Source organism: Nansenia antarctica, assembly GCF_963989245.1.
Source record: "Nansenia antarctica genome assembly, chromosome: 1".
Classification (NCBI taxonomy): domain Eukaryota; kingdom Metazoa; phylum Chordata; class Actinopteri; order Argentiniformes; family Microstomatidae; genus Nansenia; species Nansenia antarctica.
In genome coordinates, this window is record NC_137674.1 from 49110273 (window position 1) to 49135214 (window position 24942).

General features: G+C 41.0%; 1 protein-coding gene across 1 annotated transcript in view; it reads right to left on the reverse strand.

Moving 5' to 3' along the window:
- Positions 1–9681, reverse strand: part of meis2a (Meis homeobox 2a) — a gene marked incomplete at its 3' end in the record, with an annotated part of 33464 nt that extends 23783 nt beyond the window's left edge. The window contains exons 1-5 of the mRNA XM_080523634.1: positions 9455–9681; positions 8499–8640; positions 8075–8125; positions 7396–7446; positions 6697–6846 (exon numbers count right to left, since the gene is read on the reverse strand). Coding sequence (XP_080379760.1) covers positions 6697–6846; positions 7396–7446; positions 8075–8125; positions 8499–8640; positions 9455–9660 — 600 coding nt within the window. The 5' untranslated portion in view covers positions 9661–9681. The remainder of the gene's footprint in view (positions 1–6696; positions 6847–7395; positions 7447–8074; positions 8126–8498; positions 8641–9454) is intronic.
- Between the last annotated feature and the right edge of the window lie 15261 nt (positions 9682–24942).

Below are 24942 nucleotides of genomic sequence, written 5' to 3' on the forward strand. Positions count from 1 at the left end.
CCCACTTCCTGACGCTGAAACATCCATCGCCTGGCGAGACGGGGCCTAAAAGCGTCGCTAACCCTCTCGCTCTCGCTACTCCAACACAACGCCGCGGACCGCGACCAAGGATCTGAATGCAAACGGCCCCCCGAAATCGATAGGACTTCATTTAGATATCATCGCGGGGGTAATGTGTCATTCCTGAATGGCTCTGGCACTGAATTAAATTCAGAGACACTCTTCGCTAACGGGTGTTAAAGGGGAGGGATATATTTTGTGGTGATTTGCAATCGTCTGAGTTAAACGGCATGTCCTGAAGGGAACCCAGGACTTAGGCCTCGACGTCCCACAGTAAGCACAGCGGAAGAACAGACCGCTGTCGTTTTTTAAATTATTACATTTTTTATGTACGCCACGTGTGGCCGACCGCAAATGAGTGTCGTTTTTTTTTAGGCCTCTGCTTTGGTCTGGTAAAGCGTCACACCTCAGTGTTCCTGCATGCGGTCGCTCCTCTGATCCATAACCGTGGACAACGGTAACAACGGCAACAAATATGACAACAGCAACAGAGTTAACTTTCCACAAGAGGCGAGGCGACCAAAGCAACAAGCCTTTCCCTCCTATGAATAATTGAGTGACCCTCTCTCCGAGCTATGAGGGGTGCTCATCAGATACTGAGGCCTGCAACACACACACACACACACACACACACACACACACACACACACACACACAAAAACAGTTGTCAGTACAAACTCCCCCGAGTCCATTAAAGTTCAAACAAGTCATGAAGAGAAAAAAAAAAGAAGAAAACACGTCATCCGAACGGTCTTCTTCAATCTATAACAAGAGCTTCCGGAAAAAAAGAGATAGAGAAAAGAGAGAGAGAGAGAGAGAGAGAGAGAGAGAGAGAGAGAGAGAGAGAGAGAGAGAGAAATAGCCCATGTGACTATTCCCTGAAGCTTGGCATAATTAGGAGTCAAACATGGTTCCATGTTCCATTCACTCCATGCTCTTCTCTAATTGTGTTAAAGAGCACTGTTACTAGGAGGAGGAGGAGAGCGGCAGCTAGCAAACATACACACACACACACACACACACACACACACACACACACACCACACACACACACACACACACACACACATACACACACACACACACACACACATACACACACACACACACACACACATACACACACACACACACACACACACACACACACACACACACTAGTTCAGCACAATAGGAGGAGATGGCAAGGCGAGCCTGGTCTCCGGGGGCAGTCTTTTCTATTCGCCGGGGTTAGCGACTCACGACTGATAATGCGAGTTGTAATTAATATAAAAGCAGAAGACAATATGGGAGAGAGGCTTGTAGTACGAGCAGGGCCACTGGAGAACACAGGCTCTGCTTCCCTTCCTCCTCCGCCCCTCTCCTCCATTCTCCCTTTCTCATTTCCACACACAGACACACACACCTACACTGCCCATCACAGCTCAGCACAGCACAGCACAATTCCACTCCTCTCTGTTTTTTTTTTCTTTCTTTCCTTTCTTTACTTTCTACGTCCCATGGAATTTGAAATAACCAATTGATTTAGCTTTTTGAGTCATTGAATTTTTGGCCAAAATCCCAAGAAACCTGAAGAGAGGGACGTCTACAGAAACAGTGTGTAGTAGTGTGTGTGAGCCAGATCCAGTGTGTAGTGTGCTGCAGCTGCATGCTATGCCTGGCAGCATCCGGCACTGAACATGTCCTATATTGCTGACACACTAGAAACATACAGATTCGTAAATCTTCCCCTGGCTGACATTTCGAGACGCATCTTTACCACACAACCGCATAAGCAGTTAAAACCTCCTCGCACATTTTTGTCGAATTTAACACGTAATTATACGGCGAGCTCTGGGAAAAAAGAAAAAAAAGATGTAAAAATAATTTCTCCTATTCGACGACAGAGCGTTTCACAACACCGTCAATTATCCTCTGACAATTTTTAAAAAAAGAACAAAAAGGAAACATTAATTAAGCTTCTAATAATTCACAATTGTGTGTTTTAAGAGACATGAGTGAGTGACTAGGTGTATATAGGGTGAGGAAAGTTCTTCGGGGGGTGGGGGAATTAAACTCATTCATTGCACTGAATGGCACATTACATTACATGTTCTTGTGATTTATAGAGTTGAGCTGACTCAGGGAACAGGAAAAACACAACCCGAAAATCTGACAATTGATTTATGAAACACTACTAGACACCTAAAGCTGACATTAATGCTGATTATTAGAACTATTACAAATAAATACATAAACAACTCTAAAGTCTTGAAGACAACTCATCAACAAGTATGCCCTGTCATACAGTACATGACAACTGAGCATAATACGGTACATATCTCAATCACATAAGCCAAAGCTTAACAAATATGCTTTTTTTAATCTTAGTTATACATAACACAGAGCCTTCTATTACATGGTGCTACAGTAAGAGGGAGCGTGTGTGTGTGTGTGTGTTTGTGTGTGTGTGTGTGTGTGTGTGTGTGTGTGTGTGTGTGTGTGTGTGTGTGTGTGCGTGTGCGTGCCTGCGTGCGTGCATGTGTGCTTGAGAGAGTGTGTGTGTGAGTGTGTGTGTGTGTGTGTGTGTTTGTGTGTTTGTGTGTGTGTGTGTGTGTGTGTGCTTGAGAGAGTGTGTGTGTGAGTGTGTGTGTGTGTGTGGGGGGGGGGGGGGGGGGGGGCAGCAACAAGTGATCCTAGCCTCTTCCTCCCCCCTGGTCATTAGGCCTGGCAACAGGCCCCTGGATTTGAACACTAATCAAATAGGATATGTAGGGCCCAGACATCCCACCATCACAAAACAACTGTCTGGAACAGTGCAGTCCACTCAAAGACACACTATTTTGATGGAGGGGGGGGGGGGGGAGGATCCAAACACTGTCGGTCCGCGGGAGCTACTTAAATTAGAACACCTCCCAAACCAAGAAATTCCACGGTTCACCAGCTCTGCGAGCCCTGCAGGCCTGATGTACACACACGTCAGAGGGAGGGGGGGGGGGGGTGTACAGTTATGGTGCACGGGGCCGTGTACTAAGCATAGGAACATAAAGAAACGTTTTATAACCCTCTTTCAAATAATAACAACAAAAAGCCATTCTCTCCACACCAAGATATACGGTGCAGCGTTACTGGTCTAAACCGGTGACACCATTCCATTTGATGAATGGCGTTCTATGGCCAGTGTCTTTACGAGAGAATCAAATGTAAACAGAAAGTGTTTTCACCCCGGCCTGTGCAACCTGTGATAACCTACACATAACCTTAGTAAGGACTACCACAACCACAACCGTCAGCCCCAAAGCTTACTGGGAATAAGAATTGAGAGTACCAGAGAGTAGCAGAAAACCAGTTCCCTCTATATTTCTTCCTAAACAATGTTAAAACTATGCAGCAAGGCATAATATGGTGTCGATAGCATAGTTCATGAGCAAGTGTAGGCTGGGGAACAGAAAAGCCTGTGTTCATATGTACAGCTTGGTTGAAAAGCCCCGTACGACGGCACGAGGGTAGCACAAAGACAAATTCATTAGAACAGATAATATTCAGCAAACCATTAATTCTATTCGCCTCCTTAATTGGATGTAGCACAGTGAAGACTGGAAATTAATTTCATTAATTAAAAGACAAGCGAGCGGCGCGTTGGCGGGGGACACCACTGCCCTGGTCGTTTGTACTGACGGAGGCGGACCCCTTGTTGTCACTTTCCATGTGTAGCATAACATGATTATTTTCCTTCTTTTTTTTTCCATCTTTTTTCTTTTCTTTTTCTCTAACAAGTGACGGGGGTGACTTGGGGGAGTCGGGTCGACGCGAGGGGAGGGGGGGGGGGGTTGGGCTGGGTGGGGTGGGTGGGGGGGTTTAGGATAGTCAGAGGAAGCAAACGTAAGAAATCAACTGTGCCACAAAGGCCTCATCCCCTCTGACAATGCCATAATCCAATCATCTCAAAGACAATGTAGCATTCAAGTGTAAATAAAACAACGCTTATTAGGGGGGCTACCTTCAGGTAGAGATGGGGGAGAGAAAAGAGGGGGGGGGGGGGGGGGAACACAAGCTCAACGGGCTGTCTCCTTCGCAGTGAAGAGCCTCATCATCCACAGCAAACCCAACTTTCAGCAAATGAGATGTAGCCTCAGGCTATATATTAAAAATGCATATCAAAGCAAAGAAAAATGGACGTGAGAGATTCTAACTAAATAAATTAGCATATCTAACTATCAAATTGCCTTCCCCACTCCAACTAGGAGAGAGGATAGAAATGAATAATAAAACGGAGCCAAAATTAATAATAAAATAAATAAAACAAAAACAAGTGGCTAAGACACTGCTAGCATGCCACATGTGACGTTTCTCAGCTATAGATAATTTTTTTCTAAATTGTATACTCCCAAGCACAGCTCCGAAAATGGATTTTGGCTGCATACAGCTCATGCCACTCAAATTTGATATGGACATGTCTGTTGTCATGAGCAGGGAACTAGCCATTGACTGCAAGGTTTTCAGGCCCTGATTATGCATGGGCAGTTGAATCCACACTCTGCTAAGCTGGTTATCCTTCTGCTCTTCATACCCCCGGACCTAACCACACACTGTTTTCACTAATAGTATTAACATGTTGCTCATCATCTGATATTACTGTCAAATAAGACACTTAAAAATCACTTGAAATAAGAAACTATCATATTTCATAACATCACTTGAGCAATAAAGCAATAAATAGACTAAATGTTTAAGTTTATAACAATGCAATACGGGTAGTATCCATTACACATTATAGTGCACATATTCCAACATTTGCATGCAGGTAATCCGACAGCACGTCCCTTATAGAAATCCTCAGTTAAGGCGCAAGTATTCCGGTAAACAGGGCAGAAAACGCACAAGCGACCCTTCCGCTTTGTTAAGGCTGAGCATAGCAATTAGGTGTAGTAAAATGTTCATTGCTGCCACAAGAAAGAAATAAATCCCTCCAAACTAAAATACCTAATGAAGTGGTCAGTCTAAACGACCCAAGGATAAATGGCTTGTCATGCACCTTCGGGTTTGTTTATTGCTACTCCTGATTTGCTTTATTGGCATATTTAATTTCCTAATTATCAAAATAATATTTCTCACAAGTGGGCCCGATGACAATGTCTGGGTCTAAACATTGCGAGGGAACACTGGAAATTGGCTTGAGTATCAACCATCTGCCACGAAACTAAACAGGCTAGTTTATCTAATCTCTTCAGTATAAACAACAGCATGCCTCATTTCTACACTTATTCTGGAGACGAGCTCCACAATATTGGGCTTTTAACCGCTGCTCAGCCCCACACTGACATTAGTGGTAATTGTGTTTTAATTCACCTTTGCGCGTCGCAAGTTGCAACTCTAACGCGGCGGCCATTCAAAGACAACCCGCCGCTATTAGGCTACAGCCAGACCCAACAGATGCAGCGCAGTGACTTTGCATAACACTTAAATCTGCTCTAATTCCTAATAGGCTTGTGCTGCTCAGATATTAACCAGTCACTCTGTCGCGGTACTCGCTCACCGATTTCACCAAAACGTCAGCTTTGTATTTCCTATACCTATTCTATAAGGATATTAGACTAACTACCAGATATCAGATATGTCATAACTGGACATTATATACACCTATTCCGAGCAGCGGCACGTTTACTACACCGAAAAAAGCACGTTTAAATCACAGGATCGATCTTCAAATGTAAAGGCACTGTAGGCTACTTCAGGTGCATATAATTGAATTCAGTATTATGGAGCCTCACGGCCATAAAATGGGGCGCAGAGGAGAGAGCCACTGCAGAGCATACCACAGGGCGATCAATAAGAAACAATTAAACACATTAACATCAACAGCAAGTAATGTCATTGTACTGCCGGGGCCGTGAGGTATGGCCCTAATACCACATTATGAACTTGACATTGATGGTCACCCCTAAGAACCAACTGAATGCACTTTCTCCACAAAATCCCACGCTTTTACGCCTATCCCCCGACCACGATCCTCTCCAATAGTATCTATAGTAATCTACTATCTCCGGAAGACAAGCCTTTTTTTTCTTTTCTTTTTTTTTACATTAGCCTACACCTAAAACGTGCTGTTCCAGCCTAACGTGTGGGTAAACGTTCTGAGCAACAAATAATCGCTTCACGTTTTCATTGTCCAACAAGCCACAATATGCGGCGGCCATGACCAAAGTCTTGCAACCCTATACACACACAACCACTTATTATGCACACATGAATACCCCTAATCAAAAGAGTGAAACGATAACTCGCAGCATTGTATCACAACTAGAGCTTTTGACCTCACCATATCGATTGACCAAAATTGTGTTTGCAGCATTCATGCAGTATTTGCTGATATAGGCCTATGAGGTCAAAAGGCTGATTAGAGACTGTGAAAGTTGACGTCATGCTAAATAATCCACAAATAATTCAGAGGAAACTACATTTGATACAACATCTAACAACCATAATGTATGAATAACCACTGTTATATTTCTGCCTAAAACATAGACCTGCCACCGCACCAACATACAGCGCGCGCATTTATCGCACATTCAATAGACACTCACAACACCGCAGTCACAATAGGTCATAAAACATTCGTACAAAAAATATAAAATGATTGATCACCTTGTTACTTACGTGATCGGCTAGGTTGGTCGACGATCCTGACAGCTCTTCGTGGTCTGACTTTGAGTTTCCATCCCGTTCGTCAATAACTAGATCTATTGGCATTTTTCCTTTCAAACAACTGATGTACCGGTGGCAAAAATTGTCACAGAGCTCGTGCACCTACAACAAGGAGAAATTGCATTTTTTCAGGATGGGGAAACGATGCAGGCAGTCCAAGAATAACTATAATTAAGGGGCATTATCGGCCAAGGCAAGGAAACAATAGTGAAATTGTTGTCGCGCTTATTATTCTCTTGAGACTGGAGCAACAAGTTGAACGGCAAATAAACACCATGAGTAAGCTCGACATATACCAGTTGAAACTATCTTCAGACCAAAGGTTCCTATCATTCACATACAATAATACACTCTCCATACATTATCAATATCAAATCAGTGTAATTATAAAGGCCAGAGAGAGTGAATTTGTTCACTATGAACCATATATGACTGTTTTTTGAATATCTTTCTGACAATTAACTTTAGGCCTATACTATGACAGCATAATTTGTGAATATGTAATATCTTGTTTATAATATGTATACATCCATGCGTTCTCACAGCTACAATTAATTCAGTCTGACTTTCATATGTATAGACATGAGTAACTAAGGGTCACATGAAGCTGATCAAAAAGCAACACAATGAAAAATATTGTAGAACGTTTACCTTTTCTAATTCCAAAAGGTGAAATCGTAATACTTGTATGGCTTGTATCATCTGAAATAATGAATAAACATGACATAAACATCTATACATTCCTTGCGTCATAACATTAAGAAAGCATAATTGTAAGCATTTGCCTACACATTAGTATTATAATTATAGTCACATCAAATAGAAACATAAACAAGTACGGGGATCTCGAGCAAAACAAAGTTTTCATTGCCACCGAATTATATTTTCCCTATTTAAGCTCTAGTGTGGTTATATTGCATATTTTACTATTTGAAAATAACAACGGAATAAGTCAAGAGAAATTTGGCCATCAAAGTCAATTAATGACTACACAAGGAGCGACTAAACTATGACAGCGGCTAACGTGGCCACATTGCTTCAACTGAGTGACCAGGGCACAGCGGGGCTGGAGCAGCATAGTCCCAGCGCGAGGCTCCCCTCCCGGCCTCCTGGAGGTAGCGTAATACGGTGCCACTCGAGACCCCTCTGAGCTTCCCCTTGTTCACTTCAAAGAAACCTATCTAACATCTGTGTTGTGCTTTTGCATCAAATCCTCACATATTTACTTTGCGATGCCGAGAACAATTCTAAGTCCCAAAACAAGCTAAGCAACGACAACACGTATACGGCAACAGAAGAAAGGCAAAAGACGGTCATGCACGGCGCTTACCAAATTGTCCAACTCTGGATTTGATGAAAATAAAGGTTTTTCTGCTCGGACCTAGAATAACACCAAAGATGGGGTTAATCCTACCATTCCTTACAGTCACTACGTCCATGTAGCCCTATACTCATTAATCTTCCCTGAAAATATATTTGACTACAGGGCAATAAAACTGCATAATAAATAAAACATAATTCAAAGTTGTATTGTCTGTGCATTTGACACCGTAGGCATTAACAGGATCACCACTGTATGAATGCGTTAACCTGAACATTATATAACACACCATATTTCGAAATGCTTTTAACTTTCATTTTAAATATAGCAAAAGGTAAAGTCAAAAATATATTGTGTAAAAGCTAACAAGCATATGTGTGCTATAAAGTCTGGGAAATCCCAGTAGGTTTTAGTAAAGATATTAAAAAGTGACCTGTTTGGCAAAGACTGCGATGTCCTCGTTGAAGGAGTCGGAGGAGCAGACATCCCCGCCTGCCACCCCGGGCTCCCTCGGAGTGCACGTCGCCAGCTCGCACTTCTCAAAAACCAGCGCGAGCAGCGGGAATAATGGGTGACTGGAAGAGGGGAAACAGAGCCTGAGCACAAGCCGCCAGCGAGCTCTTGTCTATCGGCTTAACACAAGCTAAACATACGGCGAAACACTGTCCGAAAGTTGATGGTGAAACTAACGACGCCGAAGCTTGCAAATAAGTGAAGAGTTTGGAGGGAGTTTGCGTTTCACGTTTTAACTGAATTCACGTTTAGATAACCACGTTTTCAAATGCAGGCTTAAAGTTGGCTACTTTGCAACTATCTAATGAATAGGCTATGTGCACAGCACAAACAATTGTATTATTGTATTACATGTAATTGTTTTCAAATGAGACAATGTGTTGGGGGAACAAAAAGGTATTTGTTTCAATACGAAGGCCTACAGCATTGACGCACTATACTAAAATATGTGTCCTGTTCTAAGGATATAACATTAATTCAAAACATGGAAGTAGCCTACCAACTGTTTACGAGCAGCCATATTAATTACAGCATGCACTTGTACCTGTGTTAAAGGCTCTGTAAGATACAACCTTGTAAATAAGAAAGGTAATTTTAACTTTTATTGTGCACAAGTTGTCTACAATGGCTTGTCATTTTCATTTTCAAAATGAATGGTAAAAATGGTATATGCACGCATTCCAAGTTTAGACTGTTCCCACTAAAAGAGACAAATGTTGCCTAAAATACTCCAACTACAATTCTAAATTATTTCAAACTTCTCCATTGAGATATACTCTGGGGTACGTTTTGAAACAAGCTAATAGTTTGAAAGTCAAATCGCCCAGAAACCTTAGAAAATATGAATAATATGCTGCGTAATTATAGTCCACCTACCCATAAATTTGATCTTTATCCCTCTTTAAAACATCGTTGACAGCAGAGCCCATACTGCTGCCCATAACGTTGGGATGGGGTGCGTGAGCACCGTAGTGCTGGCTGGCATGGAGCGGCGGTCCATGATTCAAGTGATGGACTTGGGGAAGCGGTCGGGGGGCATGCGGATCTCCGTACATAGACGCCGGGACCCCGACTCCGTCCATCCCACCGTAATGGGCCAGTTCATCGTACTGGAATAAAACAAGATTAAGTCAGAGAGTGCAGAGTAACTTTACAGTAAATGTGGGCAAAATGCACGAAGTATAGACTAACAAGTTATTTCACTTATAATAGACAAAGTATGGGCTACGTATAGCGTATAACCAGCATTGGGAAAAAGTAATCCGTGTGCAATTCCTATTACATTGGTAGAAAAAGCACTCACTATGGCTAAACTGTCAAGTGAATACATGGATAAGGATTGTAATTACCAAAAACATTCTAAAGTTCTGTATCCCTGAAGGTGGGCTACTTTGGTAAAAACACCGAACTACTTAGGAGTCCCTTTAAAAACTGCTCCACGAATGCTGCGGAGACCGTCGGTTAAGCAGAGGCTGTCACTCCGCTTGAAGAGTAAAGGTACTGCAAAAATGTCAAATAAAACGGCTTAGATATGAATACTTTGTAAATTAGCCGCCACTGACAAGAGGATAGCGATATGGAGGCCCTCCTATAGTGGATTTGTATAGGTAAGTGTTGGAGATTTAGAACCTACCCTTTGCGCCATCAGGCTGCGCTCCAATAAACTCCTGGATGTGTCGTATATTTAATATCCCAGTCCGGTTAGAAAGTGATTTAGTGGTAAGATTCCTTTTTCAACCAACTTTGCGAATTCTCCTATTCTCCAATGTGGTTCAGTACAAGCAGAAGCATCAGGAGGAGTTTTGCAATTTTTCTTGTTTTCCTCTTTCCCCAAAAAAGAAAAAAAAATGTCAAGCACCAAACTGAAGGTTACAATCGGCCCATCAACAACCTGCATGTAACTAAACTGTCGTGTCTCATGGCTTTTTGCCACTCCAGCTGTCAATCAAAGCCAGAGGTTGTCAAGGTAATGAATGAATGATGGTCGGTGATGATGTTCAAGAGAGGATGAATCTTTTTTAGCCCGTTTTCATCCAGCAACTCCGCGTCTCCTTTGCCTCCGGATCGCTATCTTGTTTTATTATTACTGTAAAAAGAAAAAAGCAATAGAAAATTAAGAGATTGCAATTCAGATCTTTCCTTTCCCCCGTAGGTATTTGGTCTATCTCGCGGTCTGAGATGAGTGAGTGTCAGCGAGTGTTGGCAGGTTGGCTGCTAGCTTGCTTATAGAACAGAGTCAGTTCGCTGCGCTGATCGGCGGGAGAATGAAATGACGGAACCCGGAAGTAGCAGTGGCCATAGCCAGTCCTGCACCAGCTCCACAGAGAGAGGAGAGCCCAAAGCCTGGGATATGCAGAGTATGCACCAGGACGGCTGCAACTCCTCACGGGGGGAGCCAGACGACACGGCGTATACTCTCGGAGACAATTCCCTTCGCTGATAAAGCAGAGGCAAAAATGAAAAGCAAAAAAACCCCACTGTGTTTATGTTAATCTGCAATGCGATTCCATTTGAAGCAGCGTTTTTCTACACACCAAACGCGGGCATATGACGCTGTTACTTATTACAGTAGAACAAGTCTGAGTTAAAGCGCACGACTAACTTGTTTTACTTTTCATATTGCATATTCTGAGAGAATTACGCATGGCGCCTCTCTTCCTTTACGCGTCAACAAAGTACACATCGATAACAAAAGATACATAGTGTATATATCGTATCATCAGCCTTGCTTAGAGTTATCAGTAAAACAACATTTTAAGCCAGGAGCATTATCATCTCTTAGTCAAATCATATTTGATGCAACTGTAGGCTAAAGATATCTGATGCGTTTTGAGTTTAATTGATGAGCATGACGCTTACTTGTTATCTTGTGGTGTGGTTAGCCGGTGTGCCTATGAAATACCTCGGTAATACCCTTCTAATACTGTTAATTATGAACGGGGCTGTTTAGCAAATTAAACGATATGGCGCACCCCCCTCTCAGCTCAGAATGAACTTTTCCAAAAAGAAAAAAGCTTTTGTAGAGAAAGTAATTTTGTATGTTTCTTTCGTCCAATCCCCTCTCTAGATAGAAATCCGTGCCTTACCTCAGAGTAGTCAATTATCAAAGCTCCCCAAGATCATCAATCATGAGGGGGTTTGAAGTTTAGAGGAGGAGCAACGCTCCGGCCATCGATTGCAGTGAAGCTAGCCCCTTTTCCCTGAGCCCCAGTTCTTTTACGCACAAAACCGAAACAGGCCATCTATCCCTTTTAATATTTAGCTCCATCAATGATAATATACACTGTTGCGCAGATGGCATCATCGGTGTATTGATAGGTTTTCACATAAATGGCTACATTTATGTCTCGGTGACATTTTTGGTTGTCGAAATTAACCATTCATAGGTTGGATGAGCTAGACACATTTACTCTGGGAGTGGGTTGGATGCAGCTGTAAGGTCAATAAACTCCCAACTAACAAATAAGCCATACGGTTGCTTGGGTTGACAATAGAAATAGCAATTAAAAAGATTTAATAAATGAAGCACCGTGACAACAATTATGTTTGTTGGCATAAGGGGGTGGGAAGCCCTACAAGAAAAAGTAGGACTGCGGGGTTGACAAACGGCCGTGTGGACATTTCAACGTGCAATAGCCCGAGAAGGAACTATCCCGTGTTCTGCGCAGAGCGGCATGGCAGCAGCGTCTCTCCAAGCCCCTCTGAGCGCGGCTCCGTTCAGCCGACAGAACCGGGCTGGGCTGCTATGTCAGCTATGGAAGATGGCTGGTTTCACATTAGGAGTTCGACTGCCTAAAATGCTATCGCGCGCAATGCCTTGTAGACTAACGCTTGACTTTTCTTTTTATCCGGACAAATATGGTAAGTGAATCATATCCTTTGTTATGACTGTGTCTACAGCAAAACGCGAAAATCCCTACAATTACGTAGCTGTGTAAAGTTTGAAAGTTATTAAAAGTAGCTGATATTGTTAGGGCTACGGTTAATGTTCAGAGAGGATGCAGTCGCACTATATCTATGCAAAACATGAAAGTAAAAAAAAAAGTAAAGTGCTGTATAAGCAATGGTTACCATTTCTTTTTGGAATCAATCTCAAAGGGTTTTTATCTTTTAGATATGCATTTTGGCCTAAAGGGGGGTGATGTAAACATCCAAAGAGCATGAGAAAATTGCGGCAGCTAATTATGCGTCGGTGCAGCCAATGCCTTGCTCTAAATGCAACTCACTTTAAAAGTTCTTCTGTTTATTCATTGATAATACTCAATATTTCTAATGATTAATAATATATTGATTAAGTAGTTGTCATTGTATGATAATGATAGTTATTGACGCAAACTAAACGCAAGCTACTACATGCATTATAATGTATAATATATGTATATCACCCAAGATAGATTTCATAACATTCAGTGTAACATAAATCAGAATTATACTATAGCCTACGTCAAAGTCCTGTTTTTCAGATATTGTAATTAAAAACTTTCAAGGCAATACATTCACTTTGTTCATACTCTTTAATCCCTGCCCTGTATATTATTGTATTTCAGGGCACTTAATCTAAACAAGCTACTATTTAATATTAAATACAGCTATGCAATGTCTTTTAGAAATACAGAATATGTAGCCTACACCTATGTTCTCCTGTTTTTGGAAACCAAGTATTTGCTAAGCAGGCGTTTCAAGTGTCCCATATCATGGCCAAGTGCCCATTTTGTGTTGCATTATATTTCCAATAAGTGGCTTTCCCATTGTGAGACTTTTCAGACGGACAAGAGTACTCTCATACATATGAAAAAAAATCAGTGTTCAAGTAGAAGCGTAACTCCGTCAACGTGCGGATCCTTCGCCTCTGCAGAAGATGGCATTAACAGGCGGTAAAATTTCATCTGGTGGTGTCAAATTGAGGTCAGTTTAGGGTTAAAGCTCTCGGTGTCCGTGTGGGACATGGCCAGCTGCGTTTGGATTCATTAGGGGGCAGAGGATCCATTTCAAGGAAAATACTACTGAGACAATCACGAGGCTAAAGATCCACTCCTTGTCACATCCTAAAGGTGCACCTTGTGTAACAAACTAAACTTCCCTTCAAAACTTCAATTTCAAATCAAAATACCGCCGTGTTTCCACTGACTGGTTAGTCTTCTTCCTTAGCCTACTGCCTCGTTTGATCCCCAGAAGCGGGTTACTAAATATGGAGAAATGTATTGTTGATTTAATTCCTTCTAAAAGGTCACTGATACGAATCGGGGTTTAAATCCTCTTAGTGACCTTAAATACTTCTGTAGAAACAATCGGTGCTCAACCGCAGGAACAAATAACATCGTCCTAATCTTGTTTGTAACTTTGTTCTGAGTTGGCCCTCCTTAGTATTTGAGATTATGTAAATAAGCAAAGCTAATGTATAGAAAGACTTAGATAAGAGTAGATCATAGACTTTTCTGAGGGGCCAAAAAACCAACCATGGTTTCACCATTCCTTTCAGTAGCTTATATGTCAATACAAAGAGAATTATAAATAGCATTCAGACATTTTGTCGTTGTCTTGGCTTATATAAGTGACGTTCAACATACAAAGAAAATATCAATAGAATAATTTGCAGTTAGGCTGTTGTGGTGTAGGGCTAGTTATTACTTTAATTGTCCATTTATAAACGTTGGTTTATGTCATTGTTTATATGTTTTAGATTATGTTCGTATTTGTGTTTATACATGTCTCTCTATCAGTGTTTTCCTCATGCAGCACACAAGGCATTACCTCACCAGCATGAACTCTTTCTGACCCCACGTGAAATGTGACTAGGGTCCCAGAAAGTGGAATGAGCAACTCAAATACTTGTAAAAGTTTCGCGACTAACTGTAAATTCTTCAGCTCCAAAGCCGTATTTTCCCCTCCACCGAGTCTGGTGTCGGAGGGTTAGTAAAGGAGGGGGGACACAAAATGTAACTGTGGCTTTCCCTTGAAAATGTGTGGGATCTGTCTCAAAGACACTTACCATGCCTAATGCGTCAAATATGCAGCCTTCTAGCGACATCTGGCGGATTGAGCAAACGCCATGTTTGAGGCGCGCAACTATCATATGTTAATTCATAAAATAGGTTGTCTTTACGAAATAAAACTTGGCGCATGAACTAAAACCGGTCAAGAAAATTATAATTTTAACGAATTAATTTAAAACAATTGAAAATATGTTTTTTTGTTGTGTATGTTTAGTGCAAGACGTTTTCTTTTCAATAGAGAGTATGTCTTCAAATGTGGTATCTTTCGTATTTTATAAATATAACTAGCATCTCATTTTAAACAAAAACAGGATAATTTACATTACTGAAATATATACCACACAGAGTGATGTATAGACTTTATCCTCAAAAAGCAATAACTACATTTCTACGCATGTGTAAAGATGAGCACCAAATAAATTATAGCGAAGCAGGGGCATCATTAGTTATGGTTTTTGGTTCAATTCATGTAAAGGAATTTATAGTATACAGAATACTCATTTACACAATGCAACTAGACAGAAGTGTCATTCTGCACAAACATGGAGATAGCTGAAATGACATATTTGTTGTAAAAAAAATAGTTATAATAAACTCTAATAAACACTTTCATACAAAATAAATGTAGTCTTATCAGCAGCTATACGTTGAATGCATGTTCATTTATTGAATTTATGTTAATCTAAAATACATAATTTTTAGGCTATTATTATTGTTCTTATTATTGTTCTTATTATTCTTATTATTCTTATTTTCCTATTTTTTGTTTTCGTATAGCCAATGTAATAGTTACAATGGTTGGCAAATAGACTACAAAATCAAATAACGAAATTACAAATATTATCAGTTTCACTCTTATCATACATCATAAGAATGGCACTTATTTATTTGGACATAAACACTTTTAAATTACTGTCATCTTTCGGAAAATAAAGATCTTTTAGAGTGCGTACGCAATATATTATTTATACTCCATCAATATCGTCAAAATGCATTAATGTTGTACAACTCTGTTATTTCCATTCAATCCCCTAAGGTCAATAGAAATTAGGTTATATTTAGCGATAACATTGTTGTGATATCTTTCAAACGAATTTCGAAACTAACCACAATTTCTCATATGGACATAAAGGTTTACTTGCAAGAATAGGCTATAGATTTGCACAGGCGTACGCGTTTGGCTTCATCATTGCTGAAGACTGAATGACCATCATCCTCGGCCGTAGCACTGATTCAGCCTGCGAGATTGGAGCGGGGACAACAGTCACCAAAATGTTGATTTAATGAGCTTACATTGTGTGTTTATCCTAAAATACCGGCTGTGGGTGTGTTACTATAATCCCTTTGTCCCCTTAACATCGAACTTGCTCTGCAGATATAAAATTCACAAAGGAATGTGTAGTCTGTCGGTTTATCGAGCCGTATGAGGCCAGGTATGAATTTTTATTTTGGATTGAGTAGGTCGACAGCGTACAGGGCCTATCTCACCACATTACCAGATGTAATTGAGAGAACTTTAAGTGGAGCCCGGGAAACCGAGAAGTTAATAGCGGTGACCCTCTCGCGGTGCCTCTGTCGCTCATCATTTATCAGACTTAAGGGGCTTAAAGAGGCAGCATGGACCACCTTTTATTACATATCAAACGCTCTCTTCCTTATCTACATTATAAGGAATACACGCATCGTTGCCTGTTATGCGGATTTGGAAATAGAAACATATCCAATAAAGTCGCCCTCCCTCGCTGATCAAAGGGAAATATGGCTTTAGGCACCAAAGACACTACACCGTCTATTTAAGCCTTTATTAAATTCTGTTAATTCCCCCTCTCCACTTTAAGCTTAACATAAATTCCACCCTTGAGTTGTTTGTCCAGTATAGATGGAAAATCGTTAGTGTAAAAGTATTTTCATGGTTGCATTGTGATTGTGAATTGAATGAAATGGCACAGAATTATCAAGGACGCAAATATAATGCGTCTGGTTGCCTCTATATGCCCTCTGGACAATTGCTAATGCCTTTATGCCAGCCTTGATGGCGAACGTGTCCATAATCATGCAGGCAGCGTTAACTCTCGGAATGTCAAACACATTCAACTAAACAGATAACCATATCTTATCTCAACTCTAGCCGTAGACACTGCACCACACGAAAAAGAAAACCCCAACATGGATGAAATAAAGCCGCTTAACTAGCGTTTAATAACTGTATATGACTATGTCTACGCATTTAAATGTGAGAATAGGGTTTTGCTTAATATAAATGCACACATGATTACAAATATTTAAATGTTCATGTGTATTTCTTTTAAATTGCATAACCAGATGCCAATGGTTATTTGCAACTTTGATATAATACTGAAATACTTTTTCTCTAGGCGTACTAGAGTAGTTATATTGTCATTGATTGTTATTGATAAAGTGACTGATACCTTCTCTAATTATACCAAGTGGTAATAACAGCCTTTTGATTAGAAAAGTCACATACTCTATGTTTTATCTATATAATGTATAAATATATGTATATAATTGTCCATTAGGCAAATGTGTCTCTTTTTTTTGTCCATATCAACAACTATGGATTCCACTTACAGGCTTTACTTAATCTTACTTAATCTCTCTGAATAGGCATACCTTTTTATAAATGTTACTTTTTGAAATAAAGTTGAAATGTGTGAGACTGTACATGTTGTATAATAAGTATGTCATGACCGTTGCAAAGGGACAGGGATGAGTGTATGTGTGTGTGTGTGTGTGTGTGTGTGTGTGTGTGTGTGTCTGTGTCTGTGTCTGTGTGTGTGTGTGTGTGTGTGTGTGTGTGTGTGAGGGTGTGTGTGTGTGTGTGTGTGTGTGTGTGTGTGTGTGTGTGAGTGTGTGTGTGTGTGAGTGTGTGTGAGTGTGTGAGTGTGTGAGTGTGTGAGTGTGTGTGAGTGAGTGAGTGAGTGTGTGTGTGTGTGTGTGTGTGTGTGTGTGTGTGTGTGTGTGTGTGTGTGTGTGTGAGGGGGTGATATAAGTCGATATAAGTCGAATACAAGAAACAAACAAGGTTGTTTTCCCATACGCCTATCAGTAGGTCTAATAGCAAACATTAAACTCAAGTTTATATTTGGGAACTACAAAATCAGAGATAATGTTCTTTGGAAAATGTTAACAGAGAAAATGTATGTTATCACCATTGTCACTTGTAGATTTTTTGTAATTCCACTATTTGTTAGTCTATTCTGTGCTGATAAAGCCTATACCTCAGTCTCAACTGTTCTTCTGGATGATTCTTTTGAGCAAACATACACTTATCTGCATGTATGCTTCTGCATTTGTTCTGAGAGTTCAAGATTATCCCAATGACATGATTTGTTTGTGAATTCACTGAATTCTATGATTGAGAATATCGTGTTATGATGTAGGGACATTAAACAGTATTACTACAATATATTCTGAATTGCTAATTTGTGTCATGTTATTTTACGTAGGCCAAGCCTGGTAAGACTTGAATATCTGACAGTGAAGCACACTCTTGTAAAAGTTTTGAATGCAGGTATTTTTTGGAGACTTTCAACATTTCTTTAGAGGAAATCCATAACCTATTGACAGAGCTGCTCAAGGAATGACAACCTATTAGCTATTAACAAACCTGCGAGACTACCTCTCCTAACTAGTCAAATATCACAAGAGATGTACCCGAGAGACTGCAGTCTCTGACTACAGTGTAGCATGAGGCTATAACTAGAGCTAGAATCTAACTGACCTCATGGATCTTCACCACACAACACAACCCCCCCCCCCCCCATCCTCACCCCCCGGCCCCCTCCTGGTTTACCAGCCCCGCCGATCAGTTCACAGAAGTGTCCCTCATGAAACCTTAACAATCGTTTGAAACCAAATCATAGACGCAGGTACACAAACGCAGATGGCCATGTTTGTTCCTGTTGTGTTTTTCTCCTGCTCCTTCCTGTTTGTGTGTTCTCTTCCCTACACCGCCCCCCCCCCCCCCTCCCACACACACACACACACACACACACACAAACACACACACACACACACACACCACCCCCAGCCCCCCCTCGGTTCTGCAGGAGTTCACATGATCAAGCAAGGTATCCAGGTAATTACCGCACGTTGTCAAATAAAGCGACCGCTGATTCAAATGAGGAGTGAAATATCAAAGAGCTCCGTTGCCTTTGCAGCCAGCCACTTATCCACGTAGGAGACAGAGAGGAGATCTGAGGAGTGGGGGTGGGGTGGGGGGGGGACCTGCGGAGAGGCACAGTGACAACACGCATCCCTTCTTAGATAAATATCATCACGCAACCGGAGCCACAGAACCAAACACACACAAGTTCACTGGTTATGTGGCACAGCCTTTATGTAGGTGACGTAGCAGCACACATATCCTACACACCATCCATTATCAGTGCATCATGTCCTTAAGGCGAGCGTAGCACAACCCTAACAAGAGATTATTCAGCAAGTGTTTCAGCAAGTACACTTCCTCGTAGCTCTCTCTCTCTCTGTCGAGTGAACTCAAAGGTCGGGAAAAGGTTTTTAAATCCGTGAGTCTGGTTGTGTGTGCTGCCTTGCGGGCAGTCTGATGCCTCGTTAGGATTGGTTCACAGAGTGTAAACGGTAATACTCTCTCCTCCAGAGTAGCAGGAGTGTCTCAGACTTCCTAAGACGTGACGTGAGTGCGTCTGCCGACACAAATAAGGAGTTCTAAAGCTCTGATCCCGCGTGATCCTGCTGCCTCCTTCAGAACATTCCACATACGTCGAGGCCTAGTACTGTGTTAGTCACACCGAGGAGCACATTGATTTGAGCACATCTGACAAAAGAACCTAAACGTTGACACTATACAGTAAGTGGAAGGTGAAATCAATGAACAATGTAGATGCCCTGGATATAAAAACCAGGAGCACCGTCTTTTCTTCTTCCCTTCAAGTTGGAACGAGACAAGCAGTGCCCTGGGATTTCAGCGGCGTACAGACGGAGTACCTGTAATTTGACTTGCCATGTCTAAATGGAAGTTGAATGGGTTACCTTGTGAGACAACAAATAAAATCCTCGGCAATGCTTTAGCGGGTGTGTGTGTTCATGGTTGCAGGCGAAATAGGGTCTGCAGGAATGTTTGAGTGTTTAATACCATAAACACACACTACTTCCCTCCCTCTAGCTTACACTAGGCTCCTAGGGATACTTTACATGTAAATATTCATAGAGTGATAGAGGCTGGGGCCATTAATTATTAAGTACAGTAAAGAAGTGTAATACTTCAGTGTTTAACATATGAATCTTCTATTTTATGAGATGAGCTTGAGAATGAACAAGTGGAGGGGGGGGGGGAAGCCATTTCTCTCAAATTGCCTTGCAATAAGCCCGAGGAAGTCAAAATGGTGGGGATGAACACACGCTCGTTCACTACGTCTCCTCCTGGCCATTTGTAATGAAATTCAAATGTAATAATATCCGCTGGGAGCCACGGAGGAACATGCAGTCGTTTGAGTGTGTGTGTGTGTGTGTGTGTGTGTGTGTTTATACACACTTGACAACTATCCAAGGGCAAGTACGTACACACATTTGAAACTGTCTATCATTGATGGGAACCAATAACTCGTTTTTTGGAGGTGTGTGTGTTTGTACACCTATACTTACACACGTGTCACTAACATCTACTACACGCTCTCAATGTCGCTGTAAGCAGTAGTAGATACAACATGAAACAATAGTAGGCTACATTTGCTTGTATCAAATGACTGTTGGTCACTTTTTAAGGCCCATTTCATTCTGATGCTCACGGTGTTCAATTCATTTGTATAAAGATTTGGGCCACGGTCCATCTGAGCGCTTGATGTACGCTCACACTTACTCCTGATGCCTTCTGGAAGTTTCCAGGTGAACTGTGTCTGACCACATTCCTCTAGCCCGGCTCCTCGTAGCCTCTCTGAGCCGTGCGGCCACCCTCATGACAGATTGCCACAAGGTGATGGAACTGGAGTGAGCTCACTAGTGAGCACTAGTTAGAGTTCTCTGCTTCAGAATTCCAGTTTTGACATTGCGTGAGTTTAGAATGATACGGTTCTATCTCCGTTTAGGGTAGTTCAGAGATATTGAGCGTCAAAGTTTTTACATTCCATTATGTTTTGTGAGATGGAACCTTTGTATTTTATTAATTACTAACTAAAACATTTAAACATTTAAAAAATAACACCACACAGGCATTCAAAAACACCTAATGGATCAGATTATGTAAAAAACTCAGATAGAACCTTATAATTCTAATGTCACGATTGGAGAAGAATGCCGGGCCTGTAGGCCTTCTAGAAAAGTCTGTGGTGTCAGGAACATAGGCAAGCCTCGCTGTGCACCGTTATGTTTGTGGTGTCGGAGGAGTCAGAAACAAGGAAGTAACTACAAAGACATGTTTTGTACTAAGACTTCTTGCCAGTATTCTCTCCAGCAATGATTCAGTAAGCCATCCAGATTACCTCTGATAGCCTATTGTTTATTCAGCTATTAATCACACAACTGTTTTGATGTATAAACACAATACATAACTATTAGCTGGCATTATTACGATCCTTTTAATCCACACAATTAAGACACTATATAGACACAATAAAGACCCACGTAGTTTCAGACCACGGGCACACAAAATCTAGGAGGGGGGAAACGTGTTCTTCATGATATCATTTATAGCCTGTCTTATTTATAATATACTACTCTTGCAAATTATGGAATATATGCCAAATGTGCATAAATGTGAATAGCACATACTGCATCTGTTCACATTCATTTCGAGGCAGTTGGTGAATGTACGTATAAAAGATTAAGTTACAAGAACTAAAAAGATAAATTAATGGGAAAATTCAAAATTCTCATTTGTGTGATTTTCCCCGTCTCTCATTTTCCCAGTGCTATAATCCCCCCGTAAGCTTGTGAGAGCCCACAGCTGATAATGTCATACAAAAGGAAATATTACATTTTTCAAATTGAGATCAAATGTAATTCAATGCAAATGTGACTATCGGCCTACTCGATTGAGATTGTTTCAGGCGTCATTCTGAGGCAGAGAGATGAAGTTGAAGGACACTCCTTTTGTGGTGTGTGTGTGTGTGTGTGTGTGTGTGTGTGTGTGTGTGTGTGTGTGTGTGCGTGCGTGGAAGTGTGGACGTTCAAGGGTTTTAATTTAAACATTCATACTGAACGTTATGGATATAGTGTGAGAGAATCATTGGCTGTGAGCAGAATAATAATTTGATATCAACTCTGTTTTCTTCATGGATGCACATTCCCATTGTAGCGTTGTCAGAAATGAACTAGTCATTTACGTCAGTTCTGTTGACATGAGTCAAAATCAAAGAAGACACTTGCCATTCTGTAAGATCCTTACGTCTCCAAAGTCAGTATCAAGTGAGTGGAATTGATTTGACAATTTCCCAAGTTGATTTGGCCTCTCAGAATCCTCATTATGCACAAGGACTGTATCTATTATCAAATCCCTTTGTGGAAATAAGAAGTCTGTATTCCTCCTATCATTACCAAGCGCTAATATTCTAATCAATTAGCATGAATCAGCTAATTGTCCAATCTCTCAATTACTAATTAACCCAGGATAAAAATAAATAGGACAAAATAATGGAACATTTTCAAGTGCATGCACAAATTGAGCCCATGCTTTGGTAAACAAAGTAGGTTTTCTGTAGTGGATCGTCAATATGTATGAGCTACATCAAAGAGCATAGGCAGAGATGGAGCCGTCACAACGACTGAACACACTTCTTATTAAAGAGATGCAAATGCACTGAATTTCTGTTGAACTCTGGTGTTTGCATAACATCAGTTGACAAATATATGAGAGGTTTTATTTATTTTATTCTATTCCACTTGAGCACAAAACACATGGTCCCCCTGGGATCTTTTCCTCAAAGGCAAGTTTGCTAAAGATCTAATGACATTTCAATTACTTTATTCTATAGTATAGTTACTATACTAGTAACTACATAGCTTTAGAATTGCTTCATGATGTAATGGCAACATAATGTAACATTTAAAAAGCAATTACTATGTAACACCACATAAATACAATGTTGTTACTATGTAACGACAATGTACACATGTAATATACAAGTAACTTGAAACAAAGTGGTAGCTCTGTAGATACAGAGTCAATGAGGTTCTGAGAACCATTGTTAGTACTATAGTCTCTGTCATAGAGCACAGCCACTAGGACATGCTACCTAGGTACTGTATCAAGAGTTCAGATGCACCTTCACGGCTGTCCACATATGGAGCTAGGATTAGCTTGGCACAGCATCAACGTAAATTGAGGAAAGAACCAGACTGCAGCGACCACTTTTTTTGTTGTTGCAGCGACCACTTTAGTGTAATAGTATAAGGAGGCAGTTGAAGGAGAGGCTTGACAACGCAACAACCATAGAGAATGTTATTTGCTTGTGTTACTGTACATCAACCAAGTTTCCAGGGAGTTGCCGGCAACTTGCCGATTGTTTATGGATCAAAGGGCAGGAAATATTCAATCCATACGGTACAGGAGAGCATGATGCACCATGACATAACGTCTAGAATCAAAACACCATCAACTAATACATCCAAAACCATTTGTATTAGATATCAGTGACATAAATGTAATATAAACCAGAATTGTCTTGGCGATGCTAGCTGTCTCCATTCAGACTCTTGTAATATATACAGTGTGTTACTCTCACACATTCACATCTTATTTCCAGTTTAACCATCCAGTTTCCGGGTAGGAAATGGCCCAAATAAAATAGAAGGCAACTTCGGTTTGACGGTTATTTTCTTTGTTCTTCACTGAAGTCAAAATATGAAATTTAATGCATTTTTCGCCCGACTATTAGGACCATTCTCCTTTAATATTCACTGCTTGTTAATTATTAAAGGTATGTATTTGAATTATAAATATACTAGTTATACAGAAGTAGGCAAAGCAGGCATATAGCCCCAGGCTAAATTCTTCCATTACCCATTATTTTCCTGGCTCCCGCCTCCATATCCCTGCCTCCTATCGCTATACCGTCTCCAAAAACACTGAGGCATTCCTTTGTACTTACCTACCCCTCCCCACTTTGGCCACACGAAAAAATAAAAAAATAAAAATCACCCCCTCGCTATATATATGGGTGCTGCCTCCTTGAAGTAGGATGTCACACTTGTCTTAAATATAATGAATCGCTATCTTCAAGGCATCCCTGGATCCCAACACTCCCTGCAGAAACCTGCCTAGTCCTCCCCCGTTTCCAGCCTTCCTACATGTCACAAATCATCCGGCGAGGAGAGCTTTACAGTAAATCATTAACAGTGTCAGAAATGACTGGGCCAAGACAAGGACAGGCCCAGAGAAGCAGTGGAGACATATGTGTGATAGGAATATGGAATGGTAAACAATGAAGCCATGCAGCCCGTGCCCCCCCCCCCCCCAGTCTCTCTATCTTTCTCTCTGCCATCCTCCTCTCCCTCCCTCCCCCCCCCTCCCTCCCTCCCTCCCTCCCTCTGTCTCTCCTTGGAATTTCTGACTAGGTAGCAAGAAGGTAAAAGAGTGAGGAAACTATAGGAACTGTCAAACACGGAAGTTGAAAAAAGTCACATGAAATGTTTATCCACTTTCTTTTGCCGGCGATTGCTCGGTAGGAAATTGCAGCAGGAGAAGAAAGGGTTTCCTTTGCAACCAAGAAGCTTTGGAGTTGTTATGGTCTGGGGACCTTTGTGTTGTAAGGAATCCTCTATTTTCCCCGCATGATCATGTAGCATCTGAGATGTGTCGTTTGCAAGCTCAAAGCAGAGTATGTCTAGGGTCCATTCTGACATGACTACATGCATGTCATTTTGAATGGCAAATCGGAAAATACGCATGTCGTTTTCAATGGAAAATCTGAAAATGTGCTCAATCAGTAAATAATACAGTATTTCTCCACTATTGGTTGCTACTACTGGCATTTTGCCATACAAATGATCATTTCCTGTCAAATGTCATACATGGTCACATGACCGACATCATCAGATACCTGTGTTTCCATGCTCTGTCTCTCACACCAGGTTACATACATTGCATACGAGTAGGAACACTTAGTATATCTTCAGGATATACTCTTACCTATGCTGTCATCCATCACATGGATTACTAATTTTCTCTCAATTTCCGCAGCTCTCCTAAAGAATCCAAAGAATGATTGATAACGGAATGAAGGGAAAGCACAGTGGTACTGTTTTTAACCTTGCTAGAGTCATTAATCCGCTTTATGCCCATGAAGGTAATAAAGGAGACAATGAATTAGTCATTAAAGCACAGGTCAGTTTATTAGAATCCTTGATTGAACTGTAAAATGACTTGTTCTCCCAGGC